Consider the following 18,968-nt stretch of genomic DNA (forward strand, 5'->3'; position numbering starts at 1 on the left):
TTAAGGCATAATCATCTGCCATGGTGGCTGCGTCCCACAACTTTGGTACTTTCGTTTCCTGCAGGTACACTTTGATGTCCTCGTGGACACACTGCTGGAATTCCTCCACCATGATCAAGTCCCGCAATGTTTCGAAGTCTTTCCCGACTCCTTTTGACTCACACCACCGATCAAACATGTTTTCTTTCACTCTGGCAAACTCCACATGGGTCTCACTCTCCCTCTTCTTTTCTCCCTTCTAACCTTTCCTGGAGTTCTCGTTCCACTCTCCTTTCCTCTGCTTGTTTCTCTTCTCTCCTCTCTTCTGCTTTCCTTTCTTCTTCTGCTCTTTCCTTTTCTGCTTTCCTTTCTTCTTCTGCTCTTTCCTTTTCTGCTTTCCTTTCTTCTTCTGCTCTTTCCTTTTCTGCTTTCCTTTCTTCTTCTGCTCTTTCCTTTTCTGCTTTCCTTTCTTCTTCTTTAATCCGTTCCTGGCTCCGTAATTGCAACTCCAGTTTCCGGAGCTCAACATCTTCTGGTTCTTCGGGTAGCCACTCCCAGGCTAACTCGTCCCATGTTCCTAATCCCACCATAGATTGTATCACCGTGGCCTGCAACTCTGCCTTCCTCAAATTAGTTCGGACCTCCAAGTTAAAATGTTTGGCCAATTTCAAGAGGTCCGACTTTAGTAACGCTCGGAACTATGCCTCACTCGGTGTTACCGCAAAGTTCTGTGCCACAAACGCCATGGTGACTATCGTTAACACCTGTTAACCTTCACCCAAGACTTTACCCCAATTTCCCCAAAAATTTACCAATTAATACTTAATTAATAAATTTTAATTAATAAAAATATTATTTTATTATTTTATACAAATACACTTTTAGATCCCGGACGTAGACCCAATTGCGAATCCGCAAATCGTAATTTGGACGAGCCCCCAATTCTGTTACGTAGTCCCCTCGGTGACTACCTGGTCTCGGTGACCCCCGGACCGTGAGAGGAACTTCGCCAGAAAGTAGTAGTATATATGCGCTTTCGCAACACAATCCCTATGAATTCCACCCAAGAGAAAACTGATGTTCAATGATATATTTCAAGGGTAATGATACCAAACAATTTCAATGATACAATCAAGGGTCTATTCCCCAGGCAATCCACCATCCACAATTCACACTCAACAATCAATCAATCCCCTAGAGGTTTAAGATGGCCATCTTATATATGTGTGTCCCCTTCTGTACTCACGACCCCCTTTTGGTCTCTGCCCCTCACAATGTCTCTGGGCCCCTCCTGACCAAGATGATGGTCGGCGTCGCCGCACTCGGGCGGTTGAACGAATCCCGGGTGGACGTGTTTCCACCGGGCAGGTATCGTACCCGGCACCACGGCTGCAGCCCCTCGGGGCCACGCGAAGCGGGTACGGTAAAGCAAGTCACAAGCCCCACGCCGCTTGCCACGCGTGTTAGGCCCCAACGTGCGACCCGTACGCGTCTTTTTAGACGGTGCCGCGAACGGTGCCAGACACGGGGTCGATGCACGGCCCCACGTCAACTTGACGTCTCCACCGGGTAGGTACACGTCCCGGTAACTCCTCTCGCCAGACGGGCTTCGGAACGCCGCTTTTCCACGCGGCGCAAGGTCGATCCCCCCTTTCGTCGGAGCCGGGCGAGGAAGAAGAATACTCATCGCTTTTCTTCCTCGTGTCTTTTCTTCTTCCGTTTCCGGTCACTTCCGTTTCCGGACACTTGTTCAGAAGGGCTCCTGACCCTCCAACCACAACAACCCTTAATCTACTACACATGGATAAGCAAAGACCTGAATGGTAATTCACAGACATTCACATAAATATGTAACAATATATATATATATATATATATATATATATATATATATATATATATATATATATATATATATATATATATACACACAGTAATGCCCCGGCCCTACGTCATTAATTGGTTCCATAAGCTTTGACGTAACTCGGTTTTTGACGTAAACCAGGCGTAATGTCTTTAAAATGCCTTTAAATGAAGACAAACACCATAAAACTAGAGTAAATAACTGGAGGAGGCTGCGGCTTCGCAGCAAATTGCAAATTTGCAAATCCATGCACATGTGCACATGCACACGTCGATCGGTTCGTCGACGCCGGATGCCGGTGAGGTGCACGACGAGGCACCCCGGCTCGAGGCATGACACGGTCGTTAGTTTCACATGGGCCATGGGCCATGGGGCCTGACCTCGTCACGGACATTGCACACTCTGCACGGTGACGTGACGTCTGCCACGGACGGTCGTCCGAGCTGGCATCGTCATGTTTCACCGTTGCCACGTTACGTTGGTTGTTTTACACAGTAATGGAATAATCACAAAAATACCAGCGAAAGGCAAAGCAAGCACGCGACCGCAGCGCAGGACAAAATGCATATGGCGTCGCCTTTGTTTGGAATGAGAACCAGCACCTACGCGTATGTATACTGTACGTACATTTTTTTTAAATTTTAATGTGCTTTTTATTGTATTTTAAATTGTTTCGATCGTTAAAACATCAACGTTAAAACACCGATCAACGATCGTTAAAACGTTAAAACATCCAATTGTTTAAATTGTTTAATTTTTTTCAAGTCCGTAGGAGTGACGTAAAGTCGCACATAATGACGTTCGCTGAACTGAAATTTACTCTAGAAGAGTGGCGTAAAGTCGGATTTGACGTAGGTCGAAATGGCGTAAAACGGGGTATGACTGTATATATACAGGTTGAACCCCCTAACTTGACTAGGATGCAAGGCACAGATTGAGTCTCACCCCAGCAATTGCTGCACAACCTGTTAGCAACAAGTGTCGCCTGCCAAGCGGACACATTGTCTCTGCCCTGCTCATCAACAGCTAGGAGGTTTGCAGCCAGGAATATAAAAATTAATTGATGCACATGACGTATGTCGCACGAGTATAATTTATGCACATGACGTCAGCATCATGTCATAGGGTTAGTGTGCTTCTTTGGTTAAATATATATATACTTTAGCATCAGGGTCATAAATCATAGCTACTCACCACAACCTCTGCCGTCTGCCTTTTCTTCAGATCCTCGCTGGGTCTGTATATTCTTCAAGGACTGAGGCCGAGGTCTGGCCATTTCCTCTCGACCTGCACATGGTAGAACACACCAGGTGGAGTCATGCTGACATTGTCCTACCATTGGCCATAATGACAATCCTAATCTTTACATTGAACAGTATCTTAACCACAAGTAAAGGTTATGAGGCTGTCATTCTGAAATAATGGTGTTGTAAGAAACGAATTTGGCCTTTGAAATGAATGACAAAATGTGTGCGCACACTATTAGGGAATTACCTCTGCCACCAAAGGTGGACAGAGGTTATGTTTTGACCCTGTCTGTCTGTTTGTGAGCACAATATCTCAAAAGGTTGTGGACAGATTCAGATAAAATTTGGTGGAAAGGATGGGTTTGTGACAAGAAAGCATTCATTCAATTTTGGTGAAGATCCAGATCAGGATACTAGACCTTTTAAAGTGATTCTTCACAATTGGGAGATATAGCCAAAAGCGATATATGCACGATATCTCAAAACGCTATGGACGGATTATGACAAAACATTGTGGATGTGTTGGTTGGGTGACAAGAACAAGCTGATTCGATTTTGGTTCAGATCTGGATCCAGATCCGGCCTATCAGTGGGATACAAAATGTAAACTGTTCAACCTGGCGGAGGTATGCTCTCTACCGAGTGCCATTCTAGTTGGTATATGTACTTAGAGTTTCTGTTAAAGTTGATGAAGCTATGTCAATTGAGGAACTGACATTCGTTGTTTCAGTCTTGACAAACAGTTTGCTATAATGTCCAAGCCTTTCCAGAGTTGCTCGAGGACCACATATTTTTGTCTCCAAGGCGTCTTTGAATTCCAGGTACAGTGTAACAATGTCCAACATTTTGATAACATTCACCGAGATTGTGAAACTTTTGACATTGGTGATTATCATTTGGAACCGCTGCCACTCATACCATAGTTCCTCTTGAGCATGTCTTTGAGTGATATTACCAGTCGACACCACTCTGCTGTGCGAAAAAGAGGACGGTCTTTCTCAGGACATCAATACACTTATTTTTTTAAGAAACACAACATCCTGTTCCATCGACCATTCAACACTAATAACTATGGCCAGGTACTTGATATTGCCATGATTGTAAAAATATAATTTTCGTGATTCCTGAAGCCAAGTCAATTGATTTGTGAAGCAAATTTCATATTCCCAGCTGGAACAACTGGAGAGAACAATGGAAATTTCTTCAAAGGACATTACCTATCACCTCACGGAACAATAGTGCAGCAGTGCCGTGACAACAAAGTGTATACGCACCAACATATATAACTCAAAGTCCTCTGAGTCTAAGTTAAGACAGCAGTCATTGTGCTGCAGGCAGGTATTGCATGCCAGGTGTGCACGGGCATGTCAAGAAATAATGAGATGGATTCGAAAACATTGTTCAATTATCATTAAACGAAGAATGCTTCGGGACACGATGTACAATTTGTTTTCTTCAAAACAGCTTCCGTCGATTCTCACTTTAAAATGGTCTATAAAGAAAAGGACCTCTGAACCCCGAACTAATAAGATACCTTTTCTAAAGCATGCATTATATGTTCATAACGAAATACCATACTGTTGTAATTGACACTATAACACTCTCCTCCAGTCTGTCCAAGACGTCCGTCCGTTCATGGGTGGGGCTTCTTACGTTGAGGGAGTGGCCACACCCCTTCTGGGAGAGGCTTCAAAAACAAGTGTCCACCATATTGTTCGAACCGCATAGCTCTGAGGCCTCTTTTGTTAGGCTCGCACTTTCTGACTCTCACAGCTTCATCTAAACTCTAATTCGATATCTAATTTCATTGGCAGCTGTTTTGAATGTATCTGGTCGGACGTGATGCGGGGACGAGGAGAGAGGCGGAGAGGAGGGGTTCCAACCATGTATAATTAAACAATGCATACTTCAGAAAACCTTGTATGTAATAAAATATACATGTGGACTCACTATGGAATACAATATCTATTAAGTAATACCATTTGGTTTTAAGCCATTATTGATTTGTAAAGTGAAGTGTATTCGACGCCGATATGAGTTATTTGCACGTGTCCTAAAGTGGGTGGGAGCTTTCCTAAAATTTCTCAAATTTTTTTTTTTTTTGATTTTTGACTCTCACCTGGGCGTAATAGGGGAACCTCGCTAGTGGTACTATATTCCACAAAGGAATGTATCACACAAAGGAATATAGTAGTAAGGGAAACATATGAAAATCTGTTAACTAAATTGTTACCAAAAAATTTCTTCACCAATATGTTTGTAAAGGTGTGTAATAACATGTGTTAAAATGTTGAAGGTCAACTCCCGTGGGAAACCCAGAAAAAAAGCTGTTGAATTCGGGTACCGAAAAATTATTTTCGAGAATTTTTATTTTTTTAAATCGGCCCTTAAGTAACTTATGAGGGGTCAAATAAGGGTTTTTCATGATTCTGAGTTGATTGTTAACATTTATATTTCACCACAGACACTCCTTTGTGGAAAAATAATTTCTAAATATATCTCATTTTCTACTTTGCAGGACATGGAGTCTAGCAATATGGATGAAGACGTTACTCCACCTGTGCTCAATTGCTTCATCTGTGCACGCTCGGATACACCAGCTGAAAGGCTCATACAGGCAACTCCAAAGGGATACTCAACTTTATTGAAACAAGCAGAAACTGTCGAAAATGTTACTGTTGTGGAACGTATGAAGGAGGCTCAAAAGGAAGGAAAACTGAGGTACCACCAGAAGTGTAAAAATGATCTGTACAACAACTTTGTTGCAACCACCAAGAAGTCAGCTCAAGCATCAAAGGCAGAGAAAGAGTCATCAAAGTTGAAGAGAAGACGCACTACTTGTGAGTTCAGTTCATCAACTGGCTGCAGTTCTAGAAGATCACAGTCAGTTGACCTCCTGTATAAGGATGTATGCATTCTTTGCAACCAACCAGCCCAGCTCTACAAAAATAATGCAGCACAAGCTAGAAAGAAATACAGAGTGCCAGATAATTTGACTGCAGATACACTGAAGGCAAGCTTGCTGAAGACAGCACGGAGTCGCGGGGATGACTGGGGCACTGAAGTCACTGGATGCCTGGAAGGGATCAACGACTTGGTAGCAGAAGAAACACTGTACCATTTGCGATGCAAACTTGTGTTTGCGAGAGGTGACAGTTTGTCCAAGACTGATGAAGAAGGAAAAAGGAAGAGAGGACAGAGGGGTATTGATGAGGAGCGAGAGGCAGTTTTTATTGAATTCTGCGAATGGTTAGACTCAGAATTAGAGCATGGGGTAATGAACATGGACCAAGTCCATGAAAAGTTGCAGGAGTTTGATCAGTCACCAGAGAAGAGCCTTTCTTATTCAAAGCATTGGCTAAAGATAAAACTTCTAGAGAAATACGAAGACACCTTGTATTTCACAACACAGGAAAGAAGGGCAGATGTACTCTGTCTCAAAGATGGCACCGACAATATTCTGCGAGGGCATCATGCTAATCTTGACCATGGAGATGAGAAGACTCAGATCATAAAGACGGCACTCAAGTTCATATCCAATGATATTGCCTTGATTGATTTAGGTCCAAAGTCATACCCCACCACACACAGTATGACTGACATCGATAGTCAGCTGACACTTGTTCCTGCAAGCCTTCAGATATTCTTGAGACCGATTGTCAAGACAGACGAAAGAGTTGCCGTTTGGGGGCAGAATTTTATTAAGGCCTGTCGATCTCGGTCTGGAGTATTGCCACACCAAATGGGACTTGCCATACAACTTGATCATAGATTTGGGTCAAAATGGATGCTCAACAAGTTCCACCGGCTGGGATACACTGAGTCTTACACAGAGACACAAAACTACAAATACTGCTTCCTTAATAGTAGGAGTGGAGATGATGTTCCAGATACTTCTGGCACTCTTGACACCATTGTGGAGGAAACCGATGAACAGATCAATGATGAGGTTTCGGTTGATGCTGCGCTTGAGGATCAATCAGTGATGACAGCCAAAGTGCCAGCCAGTGAAAGTGAATTGTCAAGTAATGATCAGGTGGTCTTTATGGAGGTTGGGGAAACAAACAATGCAGTCACTCAGTTTGTTGGAGACAATATAGATTTAAACATTGTCTCTATTCACGGAAACACTCCCTTTCACTCAATGGGTTGGATCGAAGTCACCTCTCCGGCACCACCTTTGCCAGATCCACAGACAACAGCAGCTTTCCCCCGGGTGAAGTTGAAGGCACTCGACAAAGCTAAGATCCTGAGAGGAACTGAAGTAAAGATTATTCCATTTACGAACAGGAAACAGATAGGAACGAACGCGATCATGTTTCTCCCCCTCGCTGAGCTTTCCTCCTCCCTGGCTCATGATCAGCCACTCCTCACTCCAGGTGACACACTCTGGGCAGCGGGGTGGGTGATCAAAGCCAACGATCCTGAGTTCCCACATTCCAACTGGAACTGGAATGGCAACTGGAATGAGTACATCGACATCTTCCTTGACACAGAAGCCACCAAGGAAACAGTGATTCAGGCTGGTACTGCGATTGTCAAGTACATTTACCATGGACGAGATACTACATTGGGTGAAATTCGGTACAACATGTTCTCAAGGAAGGCAGCGGCAGGAGTGATCAAACCAGAGACTCTACCTCCAACAGAGGGTGCAGCTGCACAACATTCACTCCGTGCCTACCTGCAGACCCGGGACTGGATCCTTCTACAGAGCATGTCTCTGAACCCCAGTGACTATGGATGGACAATAGGTGTGCATGGGTATGAGCCAGTTCCAACACTGGACCCCACGGCTCCTGAGGAGCTATTGCAGTTCACGAGCTGTAATTGTCATGGAGATTGCAGCAACCGGCGATGCAGCTGCAAGAAGAATGGGGTCACGTGCATCTCGGCCTGTGGAGTCTGTAATGGCATTACATGCAGAAACTGCAGTCATGATGTTGTTGAGTCTGAAGAAGACATAGACAATGACTGTTGAAACTTCTGACATTGTGAATGAGAAATAACTCTTGAGTATTATATATGTATGTGAAATAAAAGCTACTTTGTGTGTAAATGTAAAAGTGAAAATATAAATGTTAACAATCAACTCAGAATCATGAAAAACCCTTATTTGACCCCTCATAAGTTACTTAAGGGCCGATTTAAAAAAAAAAAAATTCTCGAAAATAATTTTTCGGTACCCGAATTCAACAGCTTTTTTTCTGGGTTTCCCACGGGAGTTGAACTTCAACATTTTAACACATGTTATTACACACCTTTACAAACATATTGGTGAAGAAATTTTTTGGTAACAATTTAGTTAACAGATTTGTGAAATATCTCATAAAATGCCCTTACTATAGTACCTTAAACCAGATTCAGCGATGTAATGGGCGTCCGCTATGAGTCCGGGAGGCCGGTGGTTCTAAGACCGGCCAAGTCATATCAAAATTTAAAAATGGTATATTCTGCTTCCTTGCTTGACGTTAAGCATTTAATAGGAGAAGAGCACGGACGATCCACATAGGTTGTCATCCATGGGTAGGAGGAAATTTTTCCTGAGGAAATGCCATACTGAGTACGGGGAGAAAGTCAGTGCCATTGTTGTGGCATCGCTGGTTCCCAGAGTGCCCCGGAAAATGCTGGCACACCCCTAAGCTCGGTGGTTGTCTTTGTCTCGTCAAACAGTCCTGTGTTGTGTCTCATGTATTCGTATGTATGTCCGTGTGTGCGCATGTGTACGTGGCAGCTCCATTATATGAGCTTTAGATGCTATAAAAAAAACTTTTATTATCTATAATATATTGCTGTGTTTTACATGTTCGTACATCAAGTGTTTATACAATTTAAAGTTTTTTACTATTTTAAAAACCTTGTTCACTTTGCCTGTTCCTGAAGGGCCAACTCGGAAAGGCTATTGCAATCGGTCTATGTGCCAGTGAGTGTCTCCCCGCATGCAGATCTACGTTAATGATCAGATCTACTGTAATCTATATCCCACGGCGAGGCTCCAAGTTGTTAAACGGCCAGTCTTGTTTGGGTCTGGAATAATGTACCTTTAGATGTATCTTCAAATCTTTGCATTGAACTCCTGGGGGAAAAAACAACAATACAGAGAAATTAGAAGAAGATAAAAAAGAAGAAATATAATGTACTGAATTTGACTAAAACACCAACAGGCTGATGAAAAGTATAAAGAACAGGATGGTGTCAGAAGTTTGGCATTAAATAAAGAAGGCATTGGAGTAGTAGAAATGAAAGAGGAAGGCGTAGGAGTGAAAACAGGAGCAGGTGTTGGAAGATATCAGATGAGAGGGAAATATGTATTTACATTGTGATATTATAATAACTTAACACAGGAAAGGCACAAGCCATCAAATGAGAGTGCACGGTTGGCCCGTTTGCTGCAAGGTAACCAGGTAGCCATGAAATGTTTTTGTGGATTCAATTACGTCGTATAAAAGGGAATGGAAATTATGGCCAAGAGCAAAGTGCTTGAATCAAGGTATTTTCCTTAAATCCTGTAATTGTAGAGCATGATCTTCGGAACAACTTTTCATGCCAGATTAAACATTGCGTCATCCCCGAAAAAAAACAACCTATCGGACAGAAAGAATTATTACGATGTCATATGTGGCCCTTCCCTAACCCTGAGGGTTAATTCGATGACATACCTTAATTCCTGACAGTCACTCAAATGCTTCAGCACAGACTGCTTTTTATACTCCATTTTTGTTGTGAGCTAGAAAGACCAAGTGCAAATGTGTGGATTCCACAAAGATGGAGCGGGCAGCAGACACTGTTGCTTATAATGTGCATACATGTCTGTTTATACTTCTGTCTGTCCTTCCTTCCTGAGCCTCACAAATATCGTACACAAGCCAAATTACTGAGATGGTTTCCATGGTAATGTAATTCAGCCAATCACAGCTGTGATCTAATCAGGTTGGGATAATGTCATGAGGAATAGATATTTACAATATGAAAGATAAATTTTCAACAGTTTTTTCAATATTGCGTAAGCAAAAGTACATGGACGGATGATCGGTCGGTCGGTCGGTCTCGGACGGAACTCATTTTAATGTCGCCCATCACCGACCTTGGCGGAGCGGTGGGGGACAATGTACATGTTCACCAGTTTAAAGTGTAACAAAAGTCATGTTTCAAAAATTGGGATGAACTAGAGAGTTTGTAGAACACCTTACCCCATGCAGTCTTGAGAAAAAAGGACATCTGCAAGGGGCACACCTAATTGGTCAAGATGACATAAAATGCTGCAATATTATGTCCAATTACTGCTGAACGGCAGAGTATTGAAAGTGCTAAGAAGGCGATTTGTGTTCTACAGTGTTTAAGTATACTAGGACGTGCCCGTACGTGGGTGCCCGTTCCTTGCCAAAAAAAAAAAAAAAAATGTCTTCGCCCATGCATGCATGGGCGTGCCCATGGGCCCATGGGCGTGCCCGTAAGTGCGTGATGTGACCGTACAATGAATGTATCGTCCCGACGCCGCAGCTCGGATGGCGCTGCAGTTAATCGGGCCTGTATCGGCAGAGTTATTATAAACGTGTACTACAATCGATCGTACCTTACAACAATCAACACAGATTGCAACGTCAAATAAATGAATACGCTCTCAAATGTGCCGTCCGAGGCAGCGTCTGCTCGCCACGTTCAGCATCAGTACGTCGTCACTATGACTATCCGTAAGTCCGGAAGTGACGTCCTCATTTGACTGTCCGGAAGGTCGCATATCGCAGTTACGAGGAATCGCAAATTAGTTTTAATTAGTTTTAAAACATAGTTTAACGCCAACATAGCGCCAACATAGTTTGCCAACGTGAAATAAATGAATACGCTCTCAAATGTGCCGTCCGAGGCAGAGTCTGTTCGCCACGTTCGGCACACGTGATAGCTCGCTGCTCTCTGATTGGTTGAATCGTTTTTTGGACATAGCTCGGTAACTACTTCTCCGATTAATATTTAGTTTTAAAACATAGTTTAACGCCAACATAGCGCCAACATAGTTTGCCAACGTGAAATAAATGAATACGCTCTCAAATGTGCCGTCCGAGGCAGAGTCTGTTCGCCACGTTCGGCACACGTGATAGCTCGCTGCTCTCTGATTGGTTGAATCGTTTTTTGGACATAGCTCGGTAACTACTTCTCCGATTAATATTTAGTTTTAAAACATAGTTTAACGCCAACATAGCGCCAACATAGTTTGCCAACGTGAAATAAATGAATACGCTCTCAAATGTGCCGTCCGAGGCAGTCTGTTCGCCACGTTCGGCACACGTGATAGCTCGCTGCTCTCTGATTGGTTGAATCGTTTTTTGGACATAGCTCGGTAACTACTTCTCCGATTAATATGAAACCTTGAAAAGGCACATCCTCAGGTCCCCAGCAATATACCTGGCAAGTTTCAAGTATATCGGACCCGTGGTTGTCGAGAAACAGCGGTCACAGACACACATACACACACACATACACACAGAGATTACTGGAATTATAGATAGACTAGGGCATGCCCGTACGTGGGTGCCCGTTCCTTGCCAAAAAAAAAAAAAAACGCTACCCGTACGCTCTACCCCGCCCGTACGCCCGTACGCCCGTAAACAAAAAAAACAACGCTCTTCGCTTCCGCCCTTCGCTCTGACTGAATTGGGAGAAATAATGCGCATAAGAAATCGAGAAATTATTATTTTCTCCGGAAGAAATCGAATTACGAACCGTAATGGCGCACGCGCTCGGCTCGGCTCGCTCTCACATCGGCCACGCCTACGCAACAACGCGTTCTGTGATTGGCTGCCGGAAGTGCAGTCTTCACTGTCCGGAAGGTCGCATATCGCAGTTACGATGAATCACAAATTAGTTTTAATTAGTTTTAAAACATAGTTGAACGCCAACATAGTTTGCCGACGGGAAATAAATGAATACGCTCTCAAATGTGCCGTCCGAGGCAGAGTCTGTTCGCCACGTTCGGCACACGTGATAGCTCGCTGCTCTCTGATTGGTTGAATCGTTTTTTGGACATAGCTCGGTAACTACTTCTCCGATTAATTTAAAACCTTGAAAAGGCACATCCTCGGGTCCCCAGCAATATACCTGGCAAGTTTCAAGTATATCGGACCCGTGGTCGTCGAGAAACAGCGGTCACAGACAAACACACAGACATACACACATACACACACACACACACACACACACACACACACAGAGAGAGATTACTGGAATTATAGATAGATAATTCAATTTAAATGAAATAAATATTTTATCAGTTATAGAAAAAACTTTTTTCAGAAGTTTCCTGCCATTGATACACCGTTAGTTTACCTTATTAAATTTACATTGATGCATTATCTACCTTATTAAACACGTTATATTAGTTTTTTGTGACTGTTGTTTGTGTCCTTTAGTATGTCCTCAAAAATGGTACGTTTCCTGTTTGGAATGGTTTTTAAATTTTGTTTGACGTCAGAAAGAGTAAAAAAATGATCTCACTTCTCTCTGCGCATGGGTAATCGGGACTAATTCAGAGCCAAAGGACTGTTAAACTATGGGTTTGTTGTCCGATTTGTGTTCAAAATATAAGAGTCAATTTAAAGTAAGTTCCTCTTCAAAGAAAAGTTCCCATTTAAAGTAAAGTAAGTTGTTCCTCGATCCTAAACTGATATTTGGACACAGACAGACACAGACAAACAAATCCAACCAATTGCTTAAACCCGCTTTTCGTTTCGCACGTGCGGAGTAATTACAATACTGAACAGAATTGACTTTTAAGCTTACACATTTTCATGAAGCTAAATGTCCCAGTGTGTACCCTGGTTTAGAATAGGTACACCATATCCCTGCGTGTCGTTAGAGGCGACTAAGAGGGTTGGCGTCAGGAAGGACATCCCGCCATAAAAACATTGCCTCAAAAAGAGAACCATGACAATTACAACTACATATGGGCAGGGTGCAGCCCGAAGTGGAGATCGGGTTCTGAGGTTTGGGACATGGAATGTAGGGACAATGACAGGGAGATCAGGAGAAGTGGTGGAAGTATTGGTCAGAAGAAGAGTGGACATATGTTGTGTGCAGGAGACGAGATGGAAGGGAAGTGGTGTGAGAATGGTGAAGGGTAGGCAGGGACAGAAATACAAGTTTGTGTGGCAAGGGTGCCCGGAGGGCGTGAATGGTGTTGGTGTCCCGTGTTCTGAGGAGTTTGTAGACAGTGTGGTGAGTGTGACTAGAGTGAGTGATGGGTTGATGATGGTGAAAATGATGATTGGAAAGCTCTTGGTGAACGTCATCTCGGGATATGCTCCGCAGGTTAGTCGGAGCGATGAAGAGAAGGACAAGTTCTGGTGTGCAATAGAGAAGCTGATGGAAAACGTGAAAGATGAGGAAGTTGTTGTGGTAGGAGGAGACCTAAATGGACATGTGGGAAGGAGTATGGATGGTTTCGAGGGAGTTCATGGGGGTTACGGATATGGTGAGAGAAATGGAGAAGGTGAAAGGATTTTGGATTTTGCTGATGGAGCTGATTTGTTGATTTGTAATACTCAGTTCCAGAAAGAGGATAATAAGCTTGTTACATACACGTCAGGTGGGTCGACGACAACCGTTGACAACCTGATGGTGCGTAGGCGAGATAGGGGCACCTCCGGGACACAAAGGTGATCTTGGGGGAGGAGGCTGTTTCACAGCACCACTTGGTTGTCTGCGACATAAGGATGAAAGGTGCGAGGAGAGCTCGGCGGGTGAAGTACCAACCGAGAATGAATGTGTGGAGGTTGGAAGAGGTGACAGTAAGGGAGGCATTAAAAGAGAGGCTGAGTAGGGTAGACGATGATGTGGTTGAGCTTGAAAGTGGTTGGATGTCAATGAAAGATAATCTGTTGGGAGCCGTTGGTGAGGTATGTGGATGGACAAAAGGACCACCGAGGCACTCGGAAACATGGTGGTGGGATGATGAAGTTGGAAAGAGGTTGACGAGAAGAGGAAGAAGTTCAAGGAGTGGCAGAAGGTGAAGGGTACGGGAGCAGAAAATGCAGAGCATGAAAGTTATAAGGCAGCCAAGAAGGCTGCAAAGAAAGAGGTAGCAAAGGCGCAGGAGGCATGTAGGAAAATGTTCGGAGAACGCTTGGATTTGGAAGAGGGTCAGAGAGCGGTATTCAGGATTGCAAAGCAGATAGCGAAAGAGAGGTGTGATGTGATGGGGGTGAGTTGCTTGAAGGATGAAGTGGGACAAATCGTTGTGGACCCAGATGGAATTAAAGGAAGATGGAAAAGGTATATGGAAATGCTGTTGAATACAGAGAATGAATGGGATGGCAACATTGAGAGTAACTCAGTTTTAGGACCGGCAGAGAAGATAACTGAGAAGGAAGTTGAGGAAGCGATAAAAGCAATGAAGAGTATAAAAGCGGGAGGGCCGACAGGAGTTGTGGGAAATATGTTGAAGGCAGCAGGAAGTTGGGGTGTGAAGAGAATGACAGATCTGTAATCTGGTGGTGAAAGAAGGCCGCATTCCAGTGGATTGGGAACTGAGTACCCTCGTCCCTCTATACAACGGGAAAGATGACCCTCTGGAGTGTGGCTCGTACCGAGCGATAAAGTTATTGGAGCATGAAATGAAGGTATTGGAAAAGGTGTTGGAGAGGAGGATAAGGAAGAAAGTGAAGATCGACGAAATGCAGTTTGGATTTATGCTAGGAAGAGGAATGACAGACGCGCTTTTTATTGTGAGGCAGTTTCAGGAGAAGTATATGGAGAAGAGGAAGAAGTTGTTTCTTGGGTTTGTTGATCTGGAGAAAGCATTCGATAGGGTTCCACGTGAAGTAGTGACATGGGCATTGAGGAAGTTAGGAGTGGAGGAATGAATGGTTGATCAGAGTAGTGATGGCAATGTACAAAAGAGCGCGCACAGCTGTAAGGACGAAGGACCGGAACAGTGGTGAGTTTGAGGTGAAGGTGGGAGTGCATCAGGGGTCGGTACTCAGTCCACTACTATTTGTAGCTGTGATGGAGGTGCTGGCTCAGAACGTAAAGGAGGGTTTACCATGGGAGTTGTTGTATGCAGATGATCTGGTGTTGATTGCGGAAAGTATGGATGGACTGAAGGAAAAGATGAACAAGAGGAAGGAATGTATGGAGACAAAAGGTCTGAAGGTGAATATCGGAAAGACGAAGGTGATGGCAAGTGGTAAAGCGTGTGGTGAGGTGGAAAGAACTGGGAAGTGGCCATGTGCTTTGTGCAGGAAGGGTGTCGGAGTAAATTCCATTCAATGTACAATGTACGCTGAGTGGGTTCATCAAAAATGTAGTGGTCTGAGAGGGTCATTAACCAGTGTGGTAGGTACATTCAAATGTAAGGTGTGCAGGTGGAGGAAATGTTGAGTTGGATCTGGGAGACGGCATGAAGCTGGAAGGTGTGAAAACATTTTGCTATCTCGGAGACATGCTGAATGGAGAAGGTGGATCAGACTCGGCAACGGTTGCTCGAGTGAGATGTGCATGGAAGAAGTTTCGGGAACTGAGTGGCGTGCTGATGAGGAGGAGAGTGTCGCTGAAGCTGAAGGGAAAGGTGTATGCTGCATGTGTGAGAAGTGTTATGATTTATGGGAGCGAGACATGGGTAATGAACGTAGAGCAGCAACGAAGGCTGGAAAGGGTGGAAATGCGAATGGTTCGGTGGATGTGCAGAGTATCGTTGAGAGAGAGGAAGACAAATGATGAATTGCGAAAGATGATGGGAATAGAGCCTGTGATTGATGCTGTGAAGAGGAACAGGTTAAGATGGTTTGGTCACGTGTTGAGGAAGGATGAAAGTGACTGGTTGAGAAGAGTGATGGAAATGAATGTAGAAGGAATTAGAGGACGGGGAAGACCGAGAAAGACTTGGCTAAAGATGGTGGAAGAAGAAATGCGGGCAAGGGGGTTAACAAGGAGAGATGCAGAACATAGGGCGAAATGGAGAAGATCGTCATGGGGACCGTAAGGCTAACCCCCGCTCTTGCAGGGGGGGGAAATGGCCAGAAAATGCATGTTGTTGTTGTTGTTGTTGTTGTATTTAGCATGAAGCATCAAATTTGCAGCTCCAGTGAATTTCTCAGTAATTTCTGTGGAATCAGCATTGTCTTTTCCACGATTGTTGACGGTGTATAAGTGACGTCAGGATTGGTGGTGCCCAATCATGCACAAGACGGGCCACCTGTCTTTGTAGAAATTCCTCGGAAATTCCCTGAAGTTGCATTTTTTTTTTTGTGTGTACAAGATCGAGGCTCGTGTCAGAGCTAACATTAATCACAAAAAGACAAACTGACACATGAAACATGATAAAGGGAGTGGGAGACAAGACGGGGAGAGAGAGGGAAGCACACAAGTACAACAGTAGAGAACAGGGACATCGGGAAATCTGTGGGAGGGAGAGGCCTTGGTGGGTGGGGGCATGGGAAGGGAGAGGTAAAAAAGGTTAAAAAAAAAAACACACATGGACATTGCTCGGACTTCCAGGAAAGAAGTCGGTATTTCAAAATAGTGGATCTGGGGTGAATTAACGGGGGTAGAAAAGATCAAGGTTTTGGATGGGGGAAGATAAGAGATGGAGGTGAACAGTTGTTTTAAACACCTGGAGGGAGGAGTGGGATTAAAGAGAGTGAGGGAGTTTGTTCCAGAGGTGGGAGAGAAGAGGAATGAAAGAGTGAAGGTGAATAGAGTCTTGATTTTGGCAGTTTAACCATAAGAGGGTTGCAGGTAGCAACGTTTTTGCATTTGATGTTTAATCGCGTATGTTTTAATGTTCGCATTCACTGCAAACCATAAACCATCTTATTTCGGTCGAAAGCAGAACAAAGGCCTCCCGCAATTCATGTTGAGGGTGTTTCGGGATACTGGCATATTTTGATGTTTTGGCCAAATAATCATCTACATTTGATAATCAGATGTAGTTTGTTTCAAATTGGAGTTTTTCCCCTTTAAACTATGACGACAATTGTCTAACAGAGTAAGAATTGCCTTTTCTCAAAGAAGGAAACTATTGCAGCCATTTTTACCACAAATGATGTCTGGCAGGATAGCCTCGAGGTACGCGCAGTAGACTCTGAGCTGTGTAGGCAAGGTTACGATATCAACGCACCTACAAACTGTCACCATGTTGTTTTCACATCCACGGTAAGGCAGAATTGTGTCTGCCGTCCATTGAATGGATGTTAAACTAGGGCTCGGCGTCCCGTCTCCTAACATAAGTTGGTGGATGTTAAAGATCCCACAGTGTGCTTCACATGGAAATGGAAATGCTGTTGAAATGCTGTTGCTGTTGAAATGTTGTTGAAATGTTGATGAAATGAAATGCTGAAATGCATGGAAATGCTGTTGAATACAGAGAATGAATGGGATGGCAACATAGAGAGTAACCCAGTTTTAGGACCGGCAGAGAAGATAACTGAGAAGGAAGTTGAGGAAGCGATAAAAGCAATGAAGAGTGGAAAAGCGGGAGGGCCGACGGGAGTTGTGGGAGATATGTTGAAGGCAGCAGGAAGTTGGGGTGTGAAGAGAATGACAGAGATCTGTAATTTGGTGGTGAAAGAAGGCCGCATTCCAGTGGATTGGGAACTGAGTACCCTCGTCCCTCTATACAAGGGGAAAGGTGACCCTCTGGAGTGTGGCTCGTACCGAGCGATAAAGTTATTGGAGCATGGAATGAAGGTATTGGAAAGGGTGTTGGAGACGAGGATAAGGAAGAAAGTGAAGATCGACGAAATGCAGTTTGGATTTATGCCAGGAAGAGGAACGACAGATGCGCTTTTCATTGTGAGGCAGTTGCAGGAGAAGTACATGGATAAGAGGAAGAAGTTGTTTTTTGGGTTTGTTGATCTGGAGAAAGCATTCGATAGGGTTCCACGCAAAGTATTGACATGGGCATTGAGGAAGTTAGGAGTGGAGGAATGGTTGATCAGAGTAGTGATGGCAATGTACAAAAGAGCACGCACAGCTGTAAGGACGAAGGACGGGAACAGTGGTGAGTTTGAGGTGAAGGTGGGAATGCATCAGGGGTCGGTACTAAGTCCACTACTATTTGTAGCTGTGATGGAGGTGCTGGCTCAGACCGTAAAGGAGGGTTTACCGTGGGAGTTGTTGTATGCAGATGATCTGGTGTTGATTGCGGAAAGTATGGATGGACTGAAGGAAAAGATGAACAAGTGGAAGGAATGTATGGAGACAAAAGGTCTGAAGGTGAATATCGGAAAGACAAAGGTGATGGCAAGTGGTAAAGCATGTGGTGAGGTGGAAAGAACTGGGAAGTGGCCGTGTGCTGTGTGTAGGAAGGGTGTCGGGGTGAACTCCATTCAATGTACAATGTGTGCTGAGTGGGTTCATCAAAAATGTAGTGGTCTGAGAGGGTCATTAACCAGTGTGGCAGCTACATTCAAATGTAAGGTGTGCACAGAGGGAGCTGCAGATGGAGGAAATGTTGAGTTGGATCTTGGAGACGGCGTGAAGCTGGAAGGTGTGAAAACATTTTGCTACCTCGGAGACATGCTGAATGGAGAAGGTGGATCAGACTCGGCAACGGTTGCTCGAGTGAGATGTGCATGGAAGAAGTTTCGGGAACTGAGTGGCGTGCTGATGAGGAGGAGAGTGTCGCTGAAGCTGAAGGGAAAGGTGTATGCTGCATGTGTGAGAAGTGTTATGATTTATGGGAGCGAGACATGGGTAATGAACGTAGAGCAGCAACGAAGGCTGGAAAGGGTGGAAATGCGAATGGTTCGATGGATGTGCGGAGTATCGTTGAGAGAGAGGAAGACAAATGATGAATTGCGAAAGATGATGGGAATATTGCCTGTGATTGATGCTGTGAAGAGGAACAGGTTGAGATGGTTTGGTCATGTATTGAGGAAGGATGA

At 44.1% G+C, this 18,968-nt stretch overlaps 1 protein-coding gene across 4 annotated transcripts in view; it reads right to left on the minus strand.

Moving 5' to 3' along the window:
• LOC137439777 (SAM and SH3 domain-containing protein 1) overlaps nucleotides 1-18,968 on the minus strand; it is a 570,774-nt gene that overhangs the window by 213,055 nt on the left and 338,751 nt on the right. For all 4 annotated transcript variants that reach the window (XM_078768572.1, XM_078768570.1, XM_078768571.1 and 1 more), the window contains exons 4-5: nucleotides 9,132-9,166; nucleotides 3,038-3,130 (exon numbers count right to left, since the gene is read on the minus strand). In XM_078768572.1, coding sequence (XP_078624698.1) covers nucleotides 3,038-3,130; nucleotides 9,132-9,166 — 128 coding nt within the window. The remainder of the gene's footprint in view (nucleotides 1-3,037; nucleotides 3,131-9,131; nucleotides 9,167-18,968) is intronic.

Source organism: Myxine glutinosa, chromosome 14 (assembly GCF_964187855.1).
Source record: "Myxine glutinosa chromosome 14, kmMyxGlut1.1, whole genome shotgun sequence".
In the NCBI taxonomy this organism is placed as follows: domain Eukaryota; kingdom Metazoa; phylum Chordata; class Myxini; order Myxiniformes; family Myxinidae; genus Myxine; species Myxine glutinosa.